Source organism: Anopheles cruzii, chromosome 3, assembly GCF_943734635.1.
Source record: "Anopheles cruzii chromosome 3, idAnoCruzAS_RS32_06, whole genome shotgun sequence".
Classification (NCBI taxonomy): domain Eukaryota; kingdom Metazoa; phylum Arthropoda; class Insecta; order Diptera; family Culicidae; genus Anopheles; species Anopheles cruzii.
The window spans coordinates 40,581,465-40,603,174 of NC_069145.1; the positions used below are offsets into that span (position 1 = coordinate 40,581,465).

The window sequence follows — 21,710 nt, forward strand, 5'->3', positions numbered from 1 at the left end:
AGAATGAACGATTGTAACCGAACATTATACTTGTAAAGGCTGTACTTACTGTTCCGATTGTTGGTAGCGGTCCGGCGTTTGTCCTTAATTTCGCTTCGTTTCTTTCGGCCACGTTTTTGACCTGTTGGTTTTCGAGGAGCTTCATTTGTGGAGCTTGTCGTTCCTATGATTTCAATTTCAATCTCGTAACCTGCTGTTGTTGACGGTCCTCGTTGTGATTGGACACGTAAACAACAATGATCAATGGGAACATTAGCAAACGAAATTAGTTTATCACAATAACCCTTTACCTTGATCCGACATGTTTCTTTCGTTGAGGAATATGTTCAAGCGATCAGTTCAAGCTGAAAATAAAATTCGCCGTGTCAGAAAAACACTGGGCTCCCGCATACTACGAACGTTACGAGCGTTACAGCCCAAGGTTGTTAGAAGATTGTGTGAGCGTTATTTTTAAATGAAAGCGTGATTGCCAACTGACGAAGCGTATTCAAAATAGTTTCAAAAGAAATTTGATTTTGGAGATTTGTGGTTTATGTAAACGGGTAAAACTTTAAAGGTAAATTTAAATAATATTCACTATTATATCAATTTGCAGGGTTTTCGCAGTATTGATTGATAAAATGCTTCTTGATTAATCAAAAACAAAATATGTTAATGCCTTTGTACAAGAATTTGTCAGTAATGGACGAAAAGTACTTTATAATACAAGCCAGAGTTTTTATTAGCACAACTTGAGGACATTAATCCATATTGATGTTATTGATGGTACGAATCGTTTGACCGCAGTATGAAGCCAGCGCTGATGCTTATATTAGTTGAGACGTAACGTCCTCAACATACTTATGTGATTACAGAAATAATGGTCCTTGAAATGATGAGGAGAACTAAACCGAGCGTCTAGGCTGCTGGCCGGTTGATACCAGGTGGTCGGTAGTTAGTGCTGATGACGCGCCTGAAACGATGACGCACCCCAGAGTATGATTAGAGTAGCTAGCGGCACCCCGTGCTTCATGGGGATGGAATAACTGTGGATCATTCAGATGGACCGTGCGGGACTTATCACGATCGAGGGAGACACTGATATGTTTATTTACACGCGATTAGCGGCCGGAATGGCCCAACTCAGGATGGCTCCAGGGGACCGCTTCGGCATGACTCTGGGAAAGAAGAACCTGGTGGCTTCCTTTGCCTGCTCGACGTCATCCATTAGCGGAATGTCGAGACTGTCCTTGGTCAACATCATATCTGTGGCCAAAACGACAAAAGAAACCCACTTTAGAAATGATCCAAGGCATCATTCCGTTCACTTACTTTTGTACTTGTTTACTGTCCGTTTTTCGTTTGGCTCGCCAATCCCGAGGTCCGCAAAGGCCGAGGGTTGCGTTCTGTAGTACACTAACGGAAGTAATCTTATTCACTGAAGCATCTCTTACCGAAACCAAACTTACGGAGCTTGAGAGTCCCAAATGGATCGTCTGCATTCATTCGTTCGAAATCGTCTTCGTTTTTAATTCTTTGCAAATCTAGCGAATAAAAGGAACCCGTCATGCACGGTGCGTGCTTGTTTGATAACCGATTGTAGCAATCCTTCACCTTTGTAGAAGTTGCCATTATCCGGATAGCATTCGGCTAAACACAAAGCCCATAACAGTTGTAATGCTGTTAGCCACAGGTAACGTTTGCAGAGCTCCATTGCCACGGTCCGGTCTTACAATCTTACAATCCGACCACTAATGAGCTCGCTGCCCGCACAGCGCAATTACTACCGCGGTCACACAGTCGGCTGCACTTGGTGTGCTCGAGGTAATAGTTTTCGTTCCCGTGAAGCACTTGGTCCTTTTGCTTGGTCCACCAGAGTCAAAGAGATACTAAGCGCTCCTTGTTCGCCAGGATTCGCTTTAAATACCAACAGGCCGAACGCGAAAGGTTGGTCTTTTGCGTAATCCGACTGACTATCACATCCCGTGGCGTAAGAACAGGACTTGAAATGGTTGTCTGCATTTGACAGCTCACTGGAAAAAAACGTCGTCGAACGTACATTCGTACCGCAATGCAGTGCACGGTGGGTGAGTTTGAAAACCAGCACTTGTTGAATATGGCTCAAAAACATAAAATAAGTCTCTATTCAAACTACAGTGTCTGGTACGGGTACGTTTGGTGATTAATTCCGATAGCAATAATGCTCGATTACGCAGTCTGGCAATGGGCGGGCACATTAAACTACTAACTGGAATCGAATTATTTTCTAATTTCTTTCGCCCACTTACAGTCTGTAGAATTTGATGTGATGTTAGCTTGAGCCTCTTTAGTATTATTGTAATGCTTGAACAAAAATGTTGTAACAATTTGAAGTATTTACAATGTAATTTCCTAGGCTGCACCTAGGAATGTTATTGTAAATGTTGTTACAGAGCAAGGGCGAAGGGCGATTAAAACTATAGTCATCAATGTGTTAATGACTTGCTTCCTGCAAACGGTTCAGGAACAACTGGAACGTAAGGAAATATCGTTAAAATAAAGGAATTGTAGAAGATCTAAGACAAGTATTAAACAATGCTCTTAAATAACACATTCAATTGCCGCTGCAATTATGACGGATCCTTTGGCCAACAAAACTCGTATGCATACTCCCCAGCAACCACTACAACATTATTCATCATACCGTGTTCTTCTCTGACCTTTTCCTCTTCCTATAAGTAAAATTTTCCTTTGAGGAAACATGTTTCGAGTCGACCAGAAAGAATGTTTACAGTTCAAAAATGAGCAGATAATTGAAATTGATGGATAAAAATCGCTGACATTCAAGAGATGATAAAATATAAGGGATAAAGAAGGCGATGTTAGTTTTTGATGTTCCGGATATTTATTTGACAGAATATATTAAGTATCCCTTCCGTTCGTATCATAATCAGCGACCTGCATTTTGTGCAACTCGCAGCGAATTTGCAGTTGCCGGTCGCCAATTCTAGCTGTCACCAACAGTCATTACTATCCCTCAACGGCTCCGCAGGTTCCGTACAATCCGAGCGTGGGACTAAAACCAAACAACATTTTTCTTTCTTGCCAAACAACAACCTATCATCTCGTGATAGTTGGGTGTAATATTTTCAAGTCTAGCCTTCACGAGATTCCACATGCTTGCGAATTTACCGCAGGACTCCATGCTGTTATCAAAAAAATAAAATCCCCCCGTAAAACTATGTTCAATTAGTGACGCACAAATTATGTTATTTGATTAATAAAACAATTTATTTACAACATTCTTTTTCCTCCCGAAGACACCCCGTACTTGACGAACGGTCTGAGCCGTTTCTTTTGAGAATCGAAATACAACTGGTCTGATTGCATACACTGTGTGGTTTATAGCTAATTGATGCACATGCCTTCCAGTCGCATGCAGAGTAGCGTGGCAGTGAGCAAAGACGTGATGTGCAGGGCGTGATGGGATGATTTTGTGCCATTTCGGTCGCTTCTCTGGAGCGTTCGACGAAAACGAAGTGGTAGAAGTCGGTAATGTACATCGAAAAATGAAGTAGAGGATGGAACTGTTCTGGTCAAATGGTCATGATAGAAGATGGACTTTTAAGAGCTCCGTACGAGCTCAAGCGTAGCATGCTTCGACCGCTTGCATGACGGAGTCCTGACCCGGTAACGCAATATATAGAGTGCACTAAGCAAATACTGGCTCCCTGTGCTCGGGGGATAGTGTCACCCGGACGGACTGTCGGCACTGTGTCGTCGGGATCGTCCCCTGTACCGTTCCCGACGCAGCTTCCGGGTCGGCGGGGCAACGATTAAACGCTAATGGCAGTATAATATCTCCGTACTTCCTATCGTCATATCGTATCTTCGGCGTACCTGCCTTGTGCTGGGTCCCGTTCCGGGAAATTGTGTCTTCATCGTCCATTCCCATGCATACACTCGTTCGCTCTCTCTTTTTCTCACAAACACACATACACACGCACACACACACACGAACTAAGTTACTAGCAGTAGCAGCGGCCTGGCGCAAGATCCTGTCGATCTTGCTACGCGCCTAACTAGGGCAACTACATAAACGATTACTCCAATTGTTCCTACGTTGTGTCACACACACGACACACAACCCATCTGGAGACGCCTGGGTACAGAAGTACCTACATCTTCCTCCGGTCGCGTACTGGCACACACACTCTCTCTATCTCGCATACAGACCCAGACCTCCTTCTGTCCTACCCTATCGAGCACCTGCCGGTCGGCCCATCTGGGTCCTGGGTGGCTCAGGTGCGTTTCCGGCCAAAGTCCTCGATGATATCGTACTCGGGCAGGTCCGGACTGCCGGTGTCATAGTAGGCGTAATCGTAGCTCTCGTCCTCCGGTGGTCGCTTGGTGATGGTGGCATTCGGTGGGATCGTCGGAGCCTTCGAGAAGGGCCGTGGCGTCGGGCCGTGGCTCCCTGCGCCCTTCGCGCCGTGCGCCGTCTTCGACCTGACGAGGCCGTCCTTCCGGTGCTTCCCACCGCCAGCGGCGGCTAGATTCTGTTGCGTGACCGGTTCCGTGCCCGACGGCTGCTCCCGGCGGCTGCCGACCGTCGGGCGGACCGAGGACGACGAGAAGAATTCGTTGATGCGGGCCGCGGCTTGGCGGGCCCGCTCCAGGATGAGATCGTTACCGCTGGCCGCAATGTTCTGCGAGTGGGCCGTCCGGAAGATCTCCTCCTCGTCGCTCGACGACAGCGACGCCAGACCGTTCGTGTTCCGGGCGGCAGCGAGGGCGGCGGCCGCCGCCGTCTTCGCCTTCACCCGGTTCCGGTAGAAGTCCTTCTCGTACAGCTCCGGATGGTACTGGCCGTCGTCTTCATCGATGTCGGGCTTGAGCGTCGTCGTCGGCGTGGGAATCACTCCCACGGCCGGTGATTTGGGGTTCGGCGGCTGGAAGAAGCGGTTCGGTGGTGCGATCGTGGCCGCGACCGTGGTGAATGGAGCCCGCGTAGTCGTACTCGTAGTGGACGTGGACGTGCTCGTTACGGGTGGGATTGTCGGGATGTAACCCGCGTACTTCGTCGTCCCTACCGGCTTCTCCGTGGTGACGCGCTCCGTGAACGGTGACTTCTCCAGCCCGATCACGTTCTTCTGGTTGACGAACTGCAGCAGCGCCTTCTTGCTGATGGCGTTCGGCTTGAAGGTCGTCGGATTGTACTGGTCCTTCGGGACGAGGGTCGAAAATTTCTTCACAGTCGACGGCGTCTGACCGTCGTGGGCGGCGCGAGCGATCGACTGGTACCGCTCCTTGGGGACGGCCCGCTGCACCACGGCCGGCGAGGTGGTGATCGGAGCTCCTGTCGTCGTAGCTGGTTGCGCCCCGGACTTGACGGGGGCTACGCCATTGAAGAAGGGATTCACAAACGCAGCCTGCTGCTGCTGCTGCTGCTGCTGGGGCTGTCGCTGACGTTGGGCGGCAAGCGGTGCAAAGGTCGTCGGAGGCGGCACCGGGGTAGTGGTGGTGGTGGTGGTGGAGCTAGTGCGGCTTCCCTGGTACTCGTTGTAGTTGAACTGACTCAAGCGCGCCGGATCGACCAAGTTGAACGCCCGGGACTGTGGCCGGATGCGCTGCGCTTCCTGTGGCGTAGTGACGTTCGCCTCGTCGAACGAACGCTCCGTAGCCGTTCGGGTTTCGCTCGCACTCCGCGGACGGACGGTCGATGTAGGTGCTCCGGCGAAAACCTGGAACGGTCGCGCCGTGCTGGATGCACCGTTCTGTTGTTGGTGACGCTGAGGTTGGGAGTTGAACGAAAACTGCTGCTGCTGCTGCTGCTGCTGTTGCTGCTGCTGCTGCTGCGTCTGCTGCTGTTGCTGCTGCTGTTGCTGCTGCTGCTGGTTGAAATTACTTCGCTCGTACGAAGGAGTGGTCACCGTAATCTTGAACGCGTCCCGCACGGGAGCAGGCGAACTAGTGAACCGCGGAACCTGTTGCGTAGTTGAACTGGTTGTTGGGAAGCTTTGCTGCTGCGGATTGTTGTAGAACGGGTTACCGTTTCTGCTTTGCGTCTGTGGCTGATGCCGAGCGAACGGGGCCGGTGTGGAGACGATGGCGTGCCCGGCAAACGACGGCGACACCGGACCGGCCGGTTGCTGCTGCTGAGGCTTCAGCACCGTGGACGGCTGCTGGCGGAAGTTGGGAATCTTGGGAATGTCCACAAAATCATCCGGAGTAGTCGTCTGCAGCTTTGTCGTTTGCAGCTGCTGCACCTGTTGGGGTCGCTGTTGCTGAGGCTGCACGTTCTGCGTGCGTTGCTGCTGTTGTGACTGTGCAGCAGGCGGCACGGGGGTGACCAGGGCCGCACTCGTCGGTTTCAGCTCACTCCGCAGCGCGTTCACGTTGTGCGCCCGCACACTGCCGCGGCCCCGATTGCGTCCCCGGTTGACGCCTGGTTGCCCCGAAGTTGTACGATTCCCGTGGGCAGTGCCTCGAGAGCCACCCGTAGCCGCGCTCTTACGATAGTGCTCCTCCTCGTAATCCTCCTTGCCGTGGTTGCGGTTGTTGAAGAAGTGCGAGCTGTGGGATCCACGGAAGATCTCGTCGTCTGGCACGGGCGAAAAAAGAAAAAGGGCGAAAGAAAAGGAAAGAACGCGATAGCGGGAGTGGAAACGAAAGAAAGGTTAGTCTATATAAATGCGATGGTGCAGCAAATGTGAGCGATCAGCTTTGGACTGCCAGATGGCAACAGAGATTATGGCGCGACAGCGCTGATGGGTGAGTGGGCGAAATGATGAATGAGTCGGGCGAATCGGACTTCTTCGCCGCGTGCGTAGCTCAAGTCTCGACACAATGTCTCGTCGGTCGGCAACCAGTCCGTCGTCGATCATGTCTGCGTCGGGCGAGCGAGTCGTCTGGGAAGCTGGGACTGGATGAATCTTCTTTTATCCGGAGCTACAACCACCGAGCGGCCTGCGCACCAGAAACAATGTTAATCTCGGTTGCTTTCTGTAACGGTGTGAGACAGGGCTGCATACTATCGCCGCTACTATTCCTTGTCTCGATGGATGAGATTCTTGCTGGTGCTATTGACAGCGGACCTAACCGAGGACTACCGTGGAATTCTATAACGATGAAGCAACAAAGTGACGTCGAACTGACATGCAGAGCAAACTTGATGACCTCACCAATAGCTCTAAGGCAGCAGGTTTGACAGTGAATGTTGCGAAAACTAAGTCAATGGTAGTGGACGCTGACAATTCCTCCAGCTTCACAGTAGCGAGCGGGCAACAAGTTGAGCAGGTGGAAACCTTTCAGTATCTTGGCAGCCAGACAACGCCTGATGAGAGTACCAAGAGAGATATAGCCATGCGGATCAGGAAGGCTAGGGGTGCCTTTGCAGGTCTTCGAAATATCTGGCGCTCAAACCAGATCACTCTGCACACCAAGACCCGGATATTTAACTCTAACGTTAAATCTGTCCTGCTATACGTCTGTGAGACGCGGTGCGTTTCCACAGAAATAACGCAAAAACTGCAAGTCTTCGTCAATCGCTGCTTGCGATACATCATTCGGGCATGGTGGCCTAACAATTGGATATCCAACGAGGAACTCCACCGTCGATGCCAACAGCGACCGATTGAAGCTGAAATCCGGGAACGCAGGTGGAAGTGGATTGGGCACACCTTACGAAGAGGAGCGAACGAGATCTGCAGAGAGGCACTTGACTGGACCCTGCAAAAGCAACGCAGAAGAGCCAGGCCCAGAGGCTCTTGGTGGCGAAGCCTGGCCAACGACATCCGAGCTGTTCCGGACGACAACCTTTCCTGACGCCAAGCAAAGGCGATAGCGGGTAGCCGCCAACAGTGAAGATCTTTCATCTTCATCCCTTTGTCACGCCGATAACACGGCGGACCAGGACCAGTAAGTTTCTGTAACGCTGTGTTTTGTTTTTACGGGTTGAGTTGTTGGTGCTCTATCAACGGGAGCTGGCTGAATGGTGGATGGTAAAGCCTTAAAGGTACTGCTATCAATACTACGTATTTACTGTTGAAGTCATTGGTGGCTCCGCGTTGCTGTGGTTGCTGCTGTTGCTGCTGCTGTTGCTGTGGCTGAGTCGATGGGGTTGGTTGCGCCTGGGCGAAAGCGTTATTCCGGGCGTAGCTGTTGCTGTTTCCGCCAAAGGATGGTGTGGTCGTGCGAATCTCGTCAGCCGCTGGGTGCCGCCGATCGGATGGCGTGGCGGTTGCGGCCACCGCCGTTAGCTGGCGGAAGTGCTGAGCTTGCAGTAGTTGCTGCTGGTTCAACAGCAGCTGGTGATGCTTGTGCTCCACGTGCTTCTGGTGCAGCTTCGCCGAGGGTTGAATGTTTTTGTAGAACCCATTCTCGGCCGGCGTGAACGGCGTTGTGGTGGTAGTAGTGCTGGTAGTGCTCGTGGTGACTACTGGTTGCCGGTAGTATTGCTGCTGCTGCTGCGGTTGCTGCTGTTGCTGCTGTTGCTGTTGCTGGTGTGCCGGTTTCTGTACGCTGGGGATCTGGTTGAAACTCGGAGGCTGTTGCGGTTTGGAGCTCTGGTTAACGATGTACTGCTTGCTTCGACGAGCATCGCCTGGAACGAGAATCGATCGCCAGATCAACAACTCACCCTCTACGGCTTTCTCTCTCTCTGTCGCTACTTACTCGTTTCGGCACGCTGTAAATGGAACGTGGCTTCCTCCTCCTCGGCAAACGGGGCACGCTTGCTCTCGAAGCCCGATCCCAAGCGGTACAGGTCAAAGTTGTCGCTCCCGTAGTACAAGGTGGCCGCCTCGCAGTCGACGTCGCCCCAATCGGCACAGATCTGGGCTTCCTGATCGAAAGCCGTACCATTCGGGCATAGGAAACGGAAATCTTGAATCTGGGACGGACGACGATTGAAGTCGGTGGCGGTGGAAAAAAAAAAAAATGGCGAATGAGCAACAATCCACTCCGACGGTCGGTCGGTCGGTACGAAAAGTTATTAATTGGTGTGAATACTGGAAACGAAACCGAGCGTAACCCTCAGTAGAGTTCAGTTTTTCCCGCCTCAATCCGAAACCTTAAGCAAGCCAGAGGAGCACCTAACAATGGCTCCTGCTCGGCTCCGATCCGATTAGCGAGGTGTGAAGTAAGCCGAGAGGGATCATGTGGTGCAACGGCGGCACAGCGGCTCCCCAGACCCAGCAGTGACCGATCGCAGTGATAACCTTCATAACGGTGGCATGATTTGGCACGCACCGTGCTACGCCATGCCAGCGCCAACTCCCACGGCCACAGACTCGCGGGGGGTGGGTTGGCTTGGATTGTTGGCCCGACGAAGGTTGTACCGGCGACGCAATCACGGCAGGTGTTGCGCTGGCGCCAGACTGGCTGCGCTGGCGCCCGCGGCAGCCTCTGTGTGTTTGTGGGTATGACTTTATGACGGACGAGAGGGAGAATTGTCTCTGTGCATCGGGCCGCCACAGCTTCAGTAGCTCCGGCTCGTGGTGGATGTAGTAATCGCTGTAGAGGGGCGGTTGGCGGTAGCCGGGCGGAAGATAAGATTGGCCCCCGATACCAACGGTGACCGAGGCGGCGCCGGTGTGAATATGATGATTAATTGTTGGGTTTCGGTTGTTTCTCATTTTCGGTTACTAGGGTGTAGCGCGCGGCATGGCGGCATCGGTCTGCGAAGGGGCGACTCTATTGGTTAAGCAATGTATGGTTTTTACGCTGCTTGGCGCTGGGAATTCTTGGGAGCCCCCTCTTGGGCCGTACACTCGACTCGACGCGGGTTGTTGGTTTTTTTCTACCCCAGGGCGGTTCGCAACCCCGACAGCAATCTGCCTAAATTATCATCTATTATTCATTGCACCGTTGATGGATTGTATAATCAATTCCTTCCCGTGGTTAAGCAGGCAGGTGCCCGATGGAAATCACTTCCAACCACCACCCAGGGCCCCGAGGGGGGTTGCGGGTAATTAGTGAAAACTGAAACCCCGCCCGCCTGCGAGAGCTGACGATTGATTGTGATCACCGGTTGATGGTGAGGAAATTTAATTAGAAAGAACAAAAACGGCAGTTTGTTTTTGAAACTCTCTTGAGGATTGGGGTCTGTTGCCCTTAAACTGCTAAGTCTTGGATCTGCGGGGGGTATGGTCAAACATGGATCTTTCTAGACTCTAGATGCTTATGCGCGACCCAGCTGATGTTTTTATGCCCTTTGCCCAACCTTCTTTTGGCTCAACACAGCCAAACTCAGCCAAAAGAAAAACTCGTGGCAAAAGAATTCGAATTCAAACCAGGAATAATACAAGGTGTAATAAAAAAGTAATGATAATTTTGCATTTACGCGGGCTACGTAGGGCGGGCCACGTCAAAATCTTAAATGCGAACACAGCCTGTGCTGACCGTCTACGGTGCTCGAGTGAACGTAGCCCAAGTAGAAGGCAGCGCGTTTTATAAGGTGGAAGTCGATCCGCAGCATACCAACCAAGTCTACGGACAGCGATCCTTGTAAACTTGCGCTATATGGCCTCAATATGAACAATCCAGCACTAGTAGTGCGGATGCCACACAACACAAGCAAACTCGAGTATCGGACGAACAAGAGAACAGTACAAAGCTTTAAGACACATAACGTCGCGGAACTCAGAACTCATACGAATAACAAAACCCATTCTTGGCGACATCTTTCATGGAAAGTCTCGTGTTGCGCTCAACTATCCCGATCACTGAGTTCCGATTTCGAATGATCCTTTCGGCTACCAGCTAAGAATATAAGGATAAGGATAAGGATCAACAGTCAAACGATCGAGGCAGTGTTTGAGAATGGAACTGTGAACGTCAAGCCAAATAATAATAACCGTCTCTAATAATACTAGGTCCGTACCTTACTTAGTGACTGATGGCAACTATAGAACAAATAGTATTCTAATTTCTTGATTTACTTCAGGTGTGTCAGACACTGACCATTTCGCACGAATCGCGCTGGCCTTGAAGGAGTCGACACCCACAGCCGTGCGCAGTGCTATCGAAACAGATCATGCGATCGTCACCACTGAGATCATCTACCGCCCCGTTGACATTTACGGCCGTTCGGGAATGCAACGCCCGTTGTACTTTTCTACGCGGTCGTGCTCCATCAGCCGGGCACACCCATCGATTACGGAGTGTCCTTGACGTGGCTATCCGGTAGTGCCTCGCTGGTCTAGGACTGTCTCTCAAGAACTGTCTATTACCCATTTTTTCGTTACTCACGGAACCCGTTTGCTGTCTGTTACGCGGACGACATTTGGCACCTGGCGTGTAACAGAATTTGATCACACGAAGTGGTAGAAAGTCATCGAACAGCCCTTCCTCGGACTGGGTTGGGTTGAGAGGCACAAGGACGTGCTGGAGCACGCGCGTCTTCAAACAAATCTATTCAAGTGTCCCCTTGGTGGTGGTTATGCCTGCATAGTTCAGCTCCGAGTGGCGCTGTGTAGCAGAGGAGGCGAAAAAACATCGGTAGAAAAGGATGCAGAAAGACAGACGGAGATGTCGTTAGTCCCCACAGTCCGCTTGCAACCTCCGAGATCGCATGCTTCGTCAGCCTGCCGCTGCCTCTAGCGTTGGCTGCCGATCTTGTAAAGGTCACGAGAGTCTCTTGGGAACGGCCCGGGTGCCGTGCCGTGCCGTGCTTGAGGCTGACATGTTACGGTAACGTCCGCACACGCCAGACAGCAAGCAGCGGGAAGCCGGGGGTTGGATAATTTTTACTTGCGGCTTCGGGTTCGCGCTTCGACTAGCGCGAGTATTTTGGGCTATGCCATGGGAGTTGACGGGTCAACTGGGGGTCATGGTTTTCTCTGCTGTCAATCCCCCACATACGGTTCCACACATTCCCGGCGTACTTACACCGACTCCGGCCACCTTGACGCAGACGTGGAACATTTGACACTGGGTTTCCGAGTCCGCGTAGTAGCCGCCGAGTATCTTGTCGCGGCAGGTGAAGCCCGTTTTGGGCATGTTGTCCAGGCTGTAGCGAGGTCCGGGCACGAACTGTCCATCGCTGCTTACGATTGCGGTGGCAACCAGTAGTGCTGCAATTGAGAAACGTTAAGGATGAGTTAGGTAGGTTTGCCTTTCAAGTGATGTGTTTTCACGGGTAATTGCAGCTAACTTCACGATAGGTCCTAGTACTGAATATCAGACTGCTACGACTGCTGTCCAATTTTAGGAATATAGTAAATCAATATCTAATTGTTAGAACTTCTACAGACAAACGATCCAAGGAGTCAAAATCACTAATAGAAATTGGTTTGCAGATGAACCAATGACTCGTATTCGTTGGAATCATTCACATTATGTATTACTGTATCAGCACAGCACAATCGAACTCGAATGGCAGTCAAATTTATGCTCAAGCTTGGTGAACCTTTTATAGGTTGAAAAAATGAGGATGGGTAACAGGCGTGTCCCCTTTCGTTCGTCACCGATCGGTTTGACATTCCGCGCCGGGCGAACATTGAGCTACTTCCAGCCGGTTCCAGACGGCAGCGGAACACTGCTGCCCTAATGTCATGACGCTTTGGCCAAGCTAAACGGTGGGGAACGTTACTCGAAACTCGGGCACGGCCCCCGGGTCTTCCTTTTTTATGTGGCTGTGTTTATGCAAATCGCAGTCGCATCGCGCGCGTAACATTGGCCACCCGTGCTAGTAGAGAGGAGCGCTGTTCGGCTCGAATGACAATGGCGTTGGCTGCGCCATCGTGATTCCAACCTACCGTGGCCCAGAAGGAAGGTTGGGATTGTTGTTTTAGAAACCCTCTTCTCAGCCACCCGAAGCACGGTCCCGTACCTGGCGTTGGCAGTCGATCCTCTCGATCCGATCGGGTGATGGGTCCGCTGATGGCAGCCGTACTGTTACACCGGTGTCTAGGCATCCCTTCCGGTTATCACGATTTTTGTGTAATGACTTCAAACCCATTTCGTGTCCCAGTGAGGGGCCATTGCATATCGGTCGCGACATCTCCATGAAAGTTGACCTTTTTCTTAACCCGCGCGCGCGCCGAGACATGTTTCACGGGCCGGTTTTCCCGGACCCGGACGCTACGGCTGAAGGAATACTCGAGAAACAGATTGTCAACCGAATCGGCACTCCAGTCCTCAATTTGATCGCCTAGACCCAGTCTTCAATGTGATCTCTCGGACACATTGTTGGGTTGATATGCCCCGCTGGAGCGCACTGGACAGCTCTCGCCGCTTCCTTTTCCGTTTATATCTTTTTCGGTCTAACGGAACGGTCAGCCTCCATTCTCCATTGTTGTCGCCGGTTTGGCGGCTGTGTTGTGTAATGTCGCGATGTGTTGATGCGTCCTCCCTGAGGGCTTTACGGCCACGTGCCTCATTATAAGCACCGCGCTACGCCAACCGTTGCAGACGAGATGCGGCGACCGACACTTTATGCGGCAAATTCAGAACTTGGACGCACGGCGATGAGGTAATTTCCACGACCGGTCACCCGCTTATGCTCGCTCACCGAAGGAAGGCTCGCTCGGTGGCAGCATAACCTGCCCCAAACGGGCACCAGCGCCAAGATCATTACCCAATTACAGACAATCGTTTTTGTGGGACACTTTTTCGACGCGTTTCGGCTGAGGGCTCGGTGGAGCAGCTATGGAGCAGCTGTGGAGCTACTTTCATGCACACCCGCATCACTACGACCCGGCCAGGCTGCAGACGGCACACGGCGCATCCATCGCGAATCGAAACACCGCCACTATGCAATGCTCGTAAGCAATTACCGCTGCACTTACACTGATGGCCGATGTGGCCCATAAAGGCATCGCTCACCGCTCCAACGTGTTGCAACATATGACGGTGATGGCGGTGGCTCAGACCGTGGTGGATCTTTGCGATCACACGGAGGAAGGTCAAACGGCCCTACTTTGAGTGCCGAAAATAGCATCAGTACAGTATGATCATCGGGCGACCTGGGGTCGCTTGACGAAACCTCATTCAGGGGTTCCAGCCCGTCTGGTTTGGGTAAAGTGAAGCGTGTTAACCAAACATTTTACTGCTATTCATACGCTAAGTTTTAGCAGATTTGCCTCGTATTTTGCAGAAGTACAATGAACAGCTCACGCGGCAGAGCTTTCGGGTGCGTTCATTGAAAGAATTGTGAAAAACGCAGAACAAATAGGGAACTCTTACGAAGTGTGAACCGATTGATGCTTTCATAGTTTTACGTAGAATTGAGTAACGATCAGCACCTAGCAATGTCAGATTGAGAATATTAAGACTTATTTGGTCATTCTCGTCACGATTTTTATTAGTAAACGATTGTGGTTTTTTGTGGTTTTTTGTGGTTAAGCATATGTGGTTATACAGAAAATGAATAGCGACATAAAGCTGTTAATGCCATGTAACAGGCTTAGTACGTGTTTAGTCGATGATCGTTTTGTCGAAGTTCAAATGGTAAAACTAATCGGAAATGGTCACTCAATGTGAACATAGAACCGGTGAACGTTATCGCAGAGCAAAGAGTATTCGGTCGTAAATCCATCTCTTGACGATTGGTGTCTTTTGCTACCGAGTCAGCCAATGTTTGGCTACAAACCAATTTTATTTATTGAATAAATCACCACCCTACATTGCAAGATATTGTACAAACACACTGGCGGTCATATCGAGAGTAAAGAATCCCGCCAACTTGTGCTCCGATATCAACTTGATTGCAAAAATTTAGTTTACTGATAATACGGTCCCCTTTTGTTTTAACAAATCAAACATATTCTAAAAAACATAAAAAGTAATAAGTGGTGGAAGACCTAATTGGGAATAATTAGATAGCTAGGCTTGTATCAGTTACAGCTCAAACTCAGTTACAACAGTTAGACTTGAAAAGGAATAAATAGTTACATTTTCTTTGTGTATCTATGTATCTATCTTTTGAGCTTAATCTTTTCGATTTCAATTTCACATGTTCAATTAATTTTTTTCATTTTACTTGATTTTCAACATAGAACATAGCGGAAAGCGGTCCTTTTCTAATAAAATATGGAATCAACAATAACCACATAAAGTAATAAGTAAATCTTTGGGCTGCAAAAATACCTCTGGCGCAGTTGTACTTGCGAAAAACATTGTCAAAGCGTTAGGACATTCTTCAAAGTGTTGTCAGTAGAACCAAGTTTTGCTTATTTTTTATTACAGCCGATTTTTCGTACAAACAAACTTGACAAAAACAACAACAAAAAAGTTTACAAATTTTAAAACCTCCTGCATTTGGCCCCAGAAATAAGAACTTTCAATGGCTGTCTTATATTTTAACGTTTACCGTGTACTACCCTTGAGAAGGGTTACAATTTAATCGCCACAACACCCAGTAAGCAATAGGGTCTTAGCAGCAGCGTGTTGGTGCAGTGTATTTTGGTTTACACAGACCGGCTTGAATCATCGAAATTTTTGCGCGCGCTGCAAAGTTTCGAAACCCACTACAATCTTGCGGTGTATGGAATTCCTTCGGGCGGCTGTCAGATTCCAGTCGGCAGCGTCGATGGCGACGATGATTGATGATGACTCGAACGGGTTCGGTTCGATCTGTGATGGACCGTTGTTGGTGGTGCATATTTCACGAACCGTTCGCTCGCCGCCCCTATTCCAGAATGCGCCCCACGGGTCGATCGCCCCAGCAAACAGTGGGCCGTGTGGATCAACTGTGGGCCGGGATACAGCAAAGTCGAGGGACTGCAAATTGAATGATTACGCCGCCGCCGCCGCCACTGCCGTTGGTTGCGAGTGCAAATGCAGGGCGCGACTGGCAGAAATCTGGGAAGCTGCACCATCGGCGGCTCGCGGTAGCGAAAGCGACGACGCTTTTCCAATTACGCCACCGAGCCACCATTGCGCGCCCCATCTCGATTGGGAGCCTGAACTGCATCACGGTGCTACCGGTCGGGGTGGGGGGGCCCACCGGTCCAGCGCGATGATGGATGATGGCCAGTGTTTCGGGTGCTCCGTGCAGCGCAATCGCTGGCGCGCTAAGCCCAAACTGCCGGACTGCCGGCCTGCTTGATCGTCGGTGAGGAAATCCTCTCGCCACAATGGATTGCACCAAGAGCATCACATTTAATTACGGCCCCCCGGGTCATTATGACGGGCGGTGCCGGCTTTGGGCGCTGCGGATCAGCGTAACGCATGTAACGCTTCGCGATCATGGCCAGCAAGGTCACGTTCCGTTCGGTTTCGGGCGTAATTAGCAAAGCAGTAGCGACAGACAGTGCGTCGGGGCCGGTACCAGAAAGCTGTTGGTCAAACATGTTGCCACCACCCCCCACCCGTTGGAGCGCCCGGTATGCCACACCGTGGGAGACATCGGCAGGCCGGTTGCATAACAGCGGCAACCATCAATTGCAGTTCACGAGCATGACGATCACCGTGCCGTGGCTCGGCACCACCGCAGATCTGATAGGCTCGTGATGCCGCCGTTCCAGTGGCAATTCCTAGCCAGCTGGAGAGGTTTCTCATTGGGTCAGGGGTCACGCCACGAGAGCGGTGTATCGTCGGATCCGGCGTCGGACGAGAGTGATGCTTTCACCCTTATCGACCTCCCAGCATTGCATCCCGCCAGACAGCGGTGTTTGTCCGGCCAGGAAGCCGTCGACCTAAGCTGACATCGAATGTGGCAGCCCTCTGTAGGTGGATGGCGTTTCGAGATAAACATTCTACCGTCCCTCTACTGATCGCGATCGCGAAGATTTTATAATATCCTCGCGTTGAACTGGTCTGATTGACGCTCGGTGCGCGGTGGGAAAGATTTGGGTGCCGATATGTTGAAAGCGCTGCGCGCTGTGACCACACTCTTGGGTTGCGTAATCTTCGACTCCAGGCACGTTAGCGGACGCAGAAGAATGCATCGTGCGCTGCCATTCACCCACTTCCGATGGTGGTAATTAGCAGATCCCCTGAAAGCTCCGAAAACTCCGTTCCGATGCTTATCCGTTTGTGGGCCCAGCATCGGTGCCTCAGGTCGGCAGTTTTCTCACACGCATCATATTTGTTTGCCCGCGGAACGATTGGCGCATTGATTAACATAAAATCATTGTCTGTCGTGCCGGTTTTTGCGCTTCCTCGCGCGCCAACCCACCCGATGGTGCGGTGCGTTGTTTGCTAACGAGGTCAATTATGCAACCTGTGGCTTGGCGTCGATCGGAAGTAGGATTTTGGTGGTGCGCTCGCTGTTGTGCCCGCTCGGCATGGGGCTTGAAAAATTAACGATTCACGGTAAAATAATGAAAACGAGAAAAAACACGGGAAATCGCAGTACTAATTGTAACGAGGTGCCGTGAAGAATTGACGCATGTTATGCGAAAAACGGTGAATGGGGCACCGGAAATCGTTGCTCGAGCCCGGGGCCGAAGAGCGCAGTGAATTAGGTTTTTAAAATGCCTTTTTTGGAATAAATAATTCATTTTTAATGATGGTCGAGGCGGAATTATGGATCAAATTGAATCAATCATTTCGGAGCGCAGCGTTGCGGGGAAAAAACATAAGCGGCGAGGTTTAGGCTGCTCTGCGAGGTTTTTTGTACCACAAAAACCGAATCATCTTGCTCGTCGTCCGATGCAAATCTTCGGTAATACTTTTGGTAATTTCACGAAACGAGTTACATCTCTTGATTATTTTAATCTCATCTAGAGATGTTGATGAATGTGGAACACATCGATAAAACAATGTTTAATGCAAATGCATTATGTTCATGGTATTATAGGCCCCAAATGTCGCATACTAGTCATTTCATTTGGTTTCGTTTTAAAGTGTGTAAAGTTGCTGTTGGCAAAGTTGAATAATGCACGCGCAACTGTCCAATAATTTTACTGGCAATTCTTTAGAGACTTCACACATTCTTTATTGTTCCTTTGAATCTTTCATGGCCATTCTTTAGCCTAGGATAATTTATACACCTTAACTTGTGTAGTTTTTATTGAACATTAATTTTATTCGAAAGGAATTTAAACGGAAAATGTATTTTAGTATTGAACGTTGTCTGACAGCAATAAACTTCTCTCAGGGAAAAGACTTTTAGAAAAGGGACGTAACATTATTTGATAAAGTTATTTGCTGCGAACCCTAGCCATTTAACTTTAGCCATACTGTGCGGTGTCAGCCCGCAATTTGTTTTGCAACCATCTGAGGGTTACAAAAACTGTTTAAGGTTGTTTTTATAAGAGTCCCAAACAAACCAGGAAAGTCTTGCGCGTTTTTTTATAACGGTTGTCGTCATAACACTTAAACCAACAACACTACTTGGGCTTTTGGATCACACGTTTTTAGACATTCCAAAACTTACATTACTATTGAAACTATTTCCCATATTCGCCTCGTTCCATCTCCGTGTAATTTAAGATGAAGGGCCGCCGTGTGCGCCGCGTTCGGCTGCGAGTTCTTCGCAATCCACTTCGCAAATATTCCGTTGGTTGGGCTTCTCGTACGCTTACGACTGCCACGTGTGCCACCAAAAATCGAAGCCCAAAAATGGGCGCCTGGTGGAAAATTAGGCGCAAACGGCGATGCCGAAACCGTTGATGATGACTCACTTAAATTGCGTCTACGTCGCACTTCAATTGCGGTCGCAGTGCGCGGGAAGCGCGTTAGGAAACATAGGGCGGCGGAGGGACGGACACCAATTTGAGGCTCCCGAATGGACGGCCGGTGGAACCTTCTGCAACGTTTCTGCAACGAACATTGCATCCACCCACACACACACCCAGCATAAGCGCCGGGCAAATCGGGAGATCTTCGAGTACATTGTAGACTCCGGCTCGGTTGCTTCATCCCTACATGTAGCAGTGGGTGACGGTAATAAGGAGCGCCAAGAGAGCACGGAGGAAAATGCCCTTCCAGGGGGGAGGAAAATTAACCCCGTCGTTCCCCCTCCTCCCCAAAATGGCCGGCCCGAGTCGCCGGACGCGATCAGCTTAGAAGCGGGCTGCAGACCGAAGAGACCGAAATGATGCCACGATCATAATGGCCCTTCGCTGGCAACATTACATGCAGCCGGCAACGATTTTGTTGTGATCCCGCAACTCGGATTACTTGTTGCGGGTCGGCCCGGTCGAGACAATTACGCGCGGGACTGATATTTGCTTGGCGCGGCTTGAGGCCCGCGGCGCTCAAGGTTAGGATCGCGACACGCGAATAAGAAGATGCTAAAGTTCAGCTGTTCGCGCCACACGATACGCCACATCGCACAGACGTCCGAGCCAGGTCTTCCTCTACGATTGCTCAACCGGTGGGTTAGTGCGCTTCGGAACTTCGAAGACGCTGGCCAGCGTCTTCTTTCCACTCTAGGGGGGGTGCCTTCGCAATAATGAGGCGCAAGAATTTTTCTCACGGCTCCGTGTCATTTGCGAGGTGTATGAACGCCAACGCACGGGCCGACCGGCGGGCTGCCCCGTTTGTGATCGTCGGCACGATCGATTTTCGTGCAGAGCCACGTCTGCCGATGAAGCCACGAGCAAAGGTCGCGGCGAAGGTGTCAAAAGCCCGCTGGCACTCTATCTTCTTCGGAGGCAGCCACGTCCGATTGGGGTTTATGGCCGGCCATCGGCTCCGAAAATGGACCCACAAAACAGGATTCGCGCCGCGCCGAATCGAGTCGAATGCGGTTCAAGGTTGGACCGCCCGGCCCTCCCTGCCCATTTGAGGCGATGTTTTCGCCCGAGCGAGGATTACAAGGTCCGTCTAAGCAGCGCACTCCGGTTCCGATTTTGATGGGGCGCGTAATTGTTGGCAATGAAAAGCAGTGGCGCAGTAAACCGGTGGCCGGATGCAGGTTTCCTGTAGTGACCCGCCACCGCGTGGCTCGTCCGTAGTCCGCGAAGGCATCCTCAGCTCAGTTATGCGTAAATTGGGTTGCGAATCTCATAAAGAGCTCATCAACATTGTTGCGTCAATACTAAAACTAGTCGAACGGGCTGCCGCTTAATATTGGCCGGCGGGAAGTTCTCTAATGAGGCAACGCTTCGGAGTTGTTAAACTCGCACTTTGTCTATCACCAGGATTCAGTTCTGAGTAACTAATTTAAATTGATTAGTTAAGTAGGTTTTTAAAATACTGATATGTGGTTGGTATATCGTAAATTAATTTGCTTGTGGCATTTGCTCCATCACACAAAACACACCGTCTATTTATGCTTTGACTTCATCCAATCCAACTTATCCAATCAACCATTGCTCGTTTGCGGATTTTATTTTTTAATAGAGGAACAAGCAACAAACTATCCTGAGTCGCGATAACGTGACACAAATCTGTCCCAAATAACGTGCCAATAACATTACCATAAGCCAGCCACGCACACACACATGCGGTTTCTTACCGTCGTCAATTAATGTCCTGCCCACACCGGGCGATAGGTGTGGTGCTGATGGGAGCCGCGTCTTTGCATCATTCCCGGCATTTTCCGGTAACCGCCAAATCGAATGGGATGGTGCATTTGCATATTCACCAACGTCGTCGGGTCGTTTGGCAACGGTGCTTTCAGTCATCCACCGGGTTCGAAATGCCAGGGTGACGTCGAAAATCGAATGATGAAATTGGTCGTGATCATAAAGTGGTGGTCGCACGAACGCCTCGATTAAAGGATTGTGCGCTAGTCTTCGGAAGACACGCAGATGCACCAAAGCTCAGACGGGGTTAGGTACGTTCCGGATACCCTGGAGCTATAATTGACACCGATGTCAATTATGTCAATTACTAATTAGGGCACCATTTCTTTAATTGGGCTAACAATGACTTGTCGGGTTAGGAAGTGACTTGATGCAATGTTCTCAAATAGATAATTCCCTGAGCAACAGTAATGCAGAATAAACTGTTATTACGATTATTGGCAATGTTTCAAATCCATCAAATGTTCTGTACAAGCCTTAGATATTCTTGCTCAGTTCTAGCTTCTTGCAAAATACATTAATTGTAATATTAAACGATACGGGGAAAGATTTAATTTACAGCACACCAAAATGGCCCAATATTTATAAGGCCCAATGTTTGTGGCTTTTTTTTTAAATCCTTAATTATCTCGCAGTTATTGAGTGAGTTGCTTCTAAGCAGTGACATCCCGACAGCTATACTTGATCACTTACCCGCGCAAAGTGTAAGCTGCTTCATCAGCTCCATGTTGAATGCCATTGCAGATCACCTCTAGCAGATCACCTGCAGTCCAATGGGCTCACTACTGCCAAGTGTCGCGCTACTGGGGCCGCTACTTCTAATGAGTTTAATGAGTTCACCGATGCTTTCTAACCCTACGCTGCGACACGACAGTCAACATCTAACACTTTAAGCACGCTTTACAGCACAGCCAATTTCCGGACTTCAGCACTTCACCACACCACACATTAGCACGATCGAGGGGTTCCACAGGGGTTTTGCCCTCGGTATTGGCGACTTAACTTCACGGAAACACTTCGTCACTAGCAGCTGGGCCTAGATCACAAGAACTAGAAACAAAAACCTATAAAAACATACAATTAGAGACCAAGAAGTGGGAATCAACAACGGGCTGTCGCCAACAACAACAACGTTTTGGTACACGCGCGATAGAATACATCAACAAAACAGGCTCGATGTCCACCCGACCGGATCTAGAACCGTTCCGTCTGCTTCGTAAATCAAAACTGAACCGTCAGCGAGATTTGGGGACGGCAACCAGACACCAGGTACACCACCATGCCCCGGACACGCACCGCAACCGACTCCCGCCCCGTGCCGGTCAA

General features: G+C 50.2%; 2 protein-coding genes across 2 annotated transcripts; both read right to left on the bottom strand.

The window, feature by feature from the left end:
• Window positions 1-726: 726 nt before the first annotated feature.
• LOC128273501 (uncharacterized) lies at window positions 727-1,849 on the bottom strand. The gene is made up of 5 exons (XM_053011473.1): window positions 1,594-1,849; window positions 1,449-1,523; window positions 1,312-1,395; window positions 1,095-1,245; window positions 727-952 (listed from the first exon to the last, which is right to left on the bottom strand). The coding sequence occupies exons 1-5, from the start codon at window positions 1,691-1,693 to the stop codon at window positions 898-900; spliced, it is 465 nt and encodes a 154-aa protein (XP_052867433.1). The 5' UTR covers window positions 1,694-1,849; the 3' UTR covers window positions 727-897.
• A 1,384-nt stretch (window positions 1,850-3,233) lies between these two features.
• Window positions 3,234-21,156, bottom strand: LOC128271899 (putative mediator of RNA polymerase II transcription subunit 26). The gene is made up of 6 exons (XM_053009581.1): window positions 21,078-21,156; window positions 11,851-12,035; window positions 8,635-8,851; window positions 8,003-8,563; window positions 5,892-6,562; window positions 3,234-5,822 (listed from the first exon to the last, which is right to left on the bottom strand). Exons 1-6 carry the CDS (start codon window positions 21,121-21,123, stop codon window positions 4,260-4,262), a joined length of 3,243 nt encoding a protein of 1,080 aa, XP_052865541.1. The 5' UTR covers window positions 21,124-21,156; the 3' UTR covers window positions 3,234-4,259.
• Window positions 21,157-21,710: the final 554 nt, after the last annotated feature.

What these genes read in the sequence shown, in the direction of transcription:
- LOC128273501 (XM_053011473.1), bottom strand. Translation starts at nt 1,693, where the DNA reads ATGGAGCTCTGCAAACGTTACCTGTGGCTAACAGCATTACAACTGTTA. An exon ending in ATTTGGGACTCTCAAGCTCC is followed by an intron (nt 1,396 to 1,448) that starts GTAAGTTTGGTT and finishes TACTTCCGTTAG; the next exon opens with TGTACTACAGAACGCAACCC. An exon ending in GACAGTAAACAAGTACAAAA is followed by an intron (nt 1,246 to 1,311) that starts GTAAGTGAACGG and finishes TTTTGGCCACAG; the next exon opens with ATATGATGTTGACCAAGGAC.
- LOC128271899 (XM_053009581.1), bottom strand. Translation starts at nt 21,123, where the DNA reads ATGGCATTCAACATGGAGCTGATGAAGCAGCTTACACTTTGCGCGG. An exon ending in TCAAGGTGGCCGGAGTCGGT is followed by an intron (nt 8,852 to 11,850) that starts GTAAGTACGCCG and finishes CGTCCGTCCCAG; the next exon opens with ATTCAAGATTTCCGTTTCCT. An exon ending in GGGACGCGTTCAAGATTACG is followed by an intron (nt 5,823 to 5,891) that starts GTGACCACTCCT and finishes CAGCAACAGCAG; the next exon opens with CAGACGCAGCAGCAGCAGCA.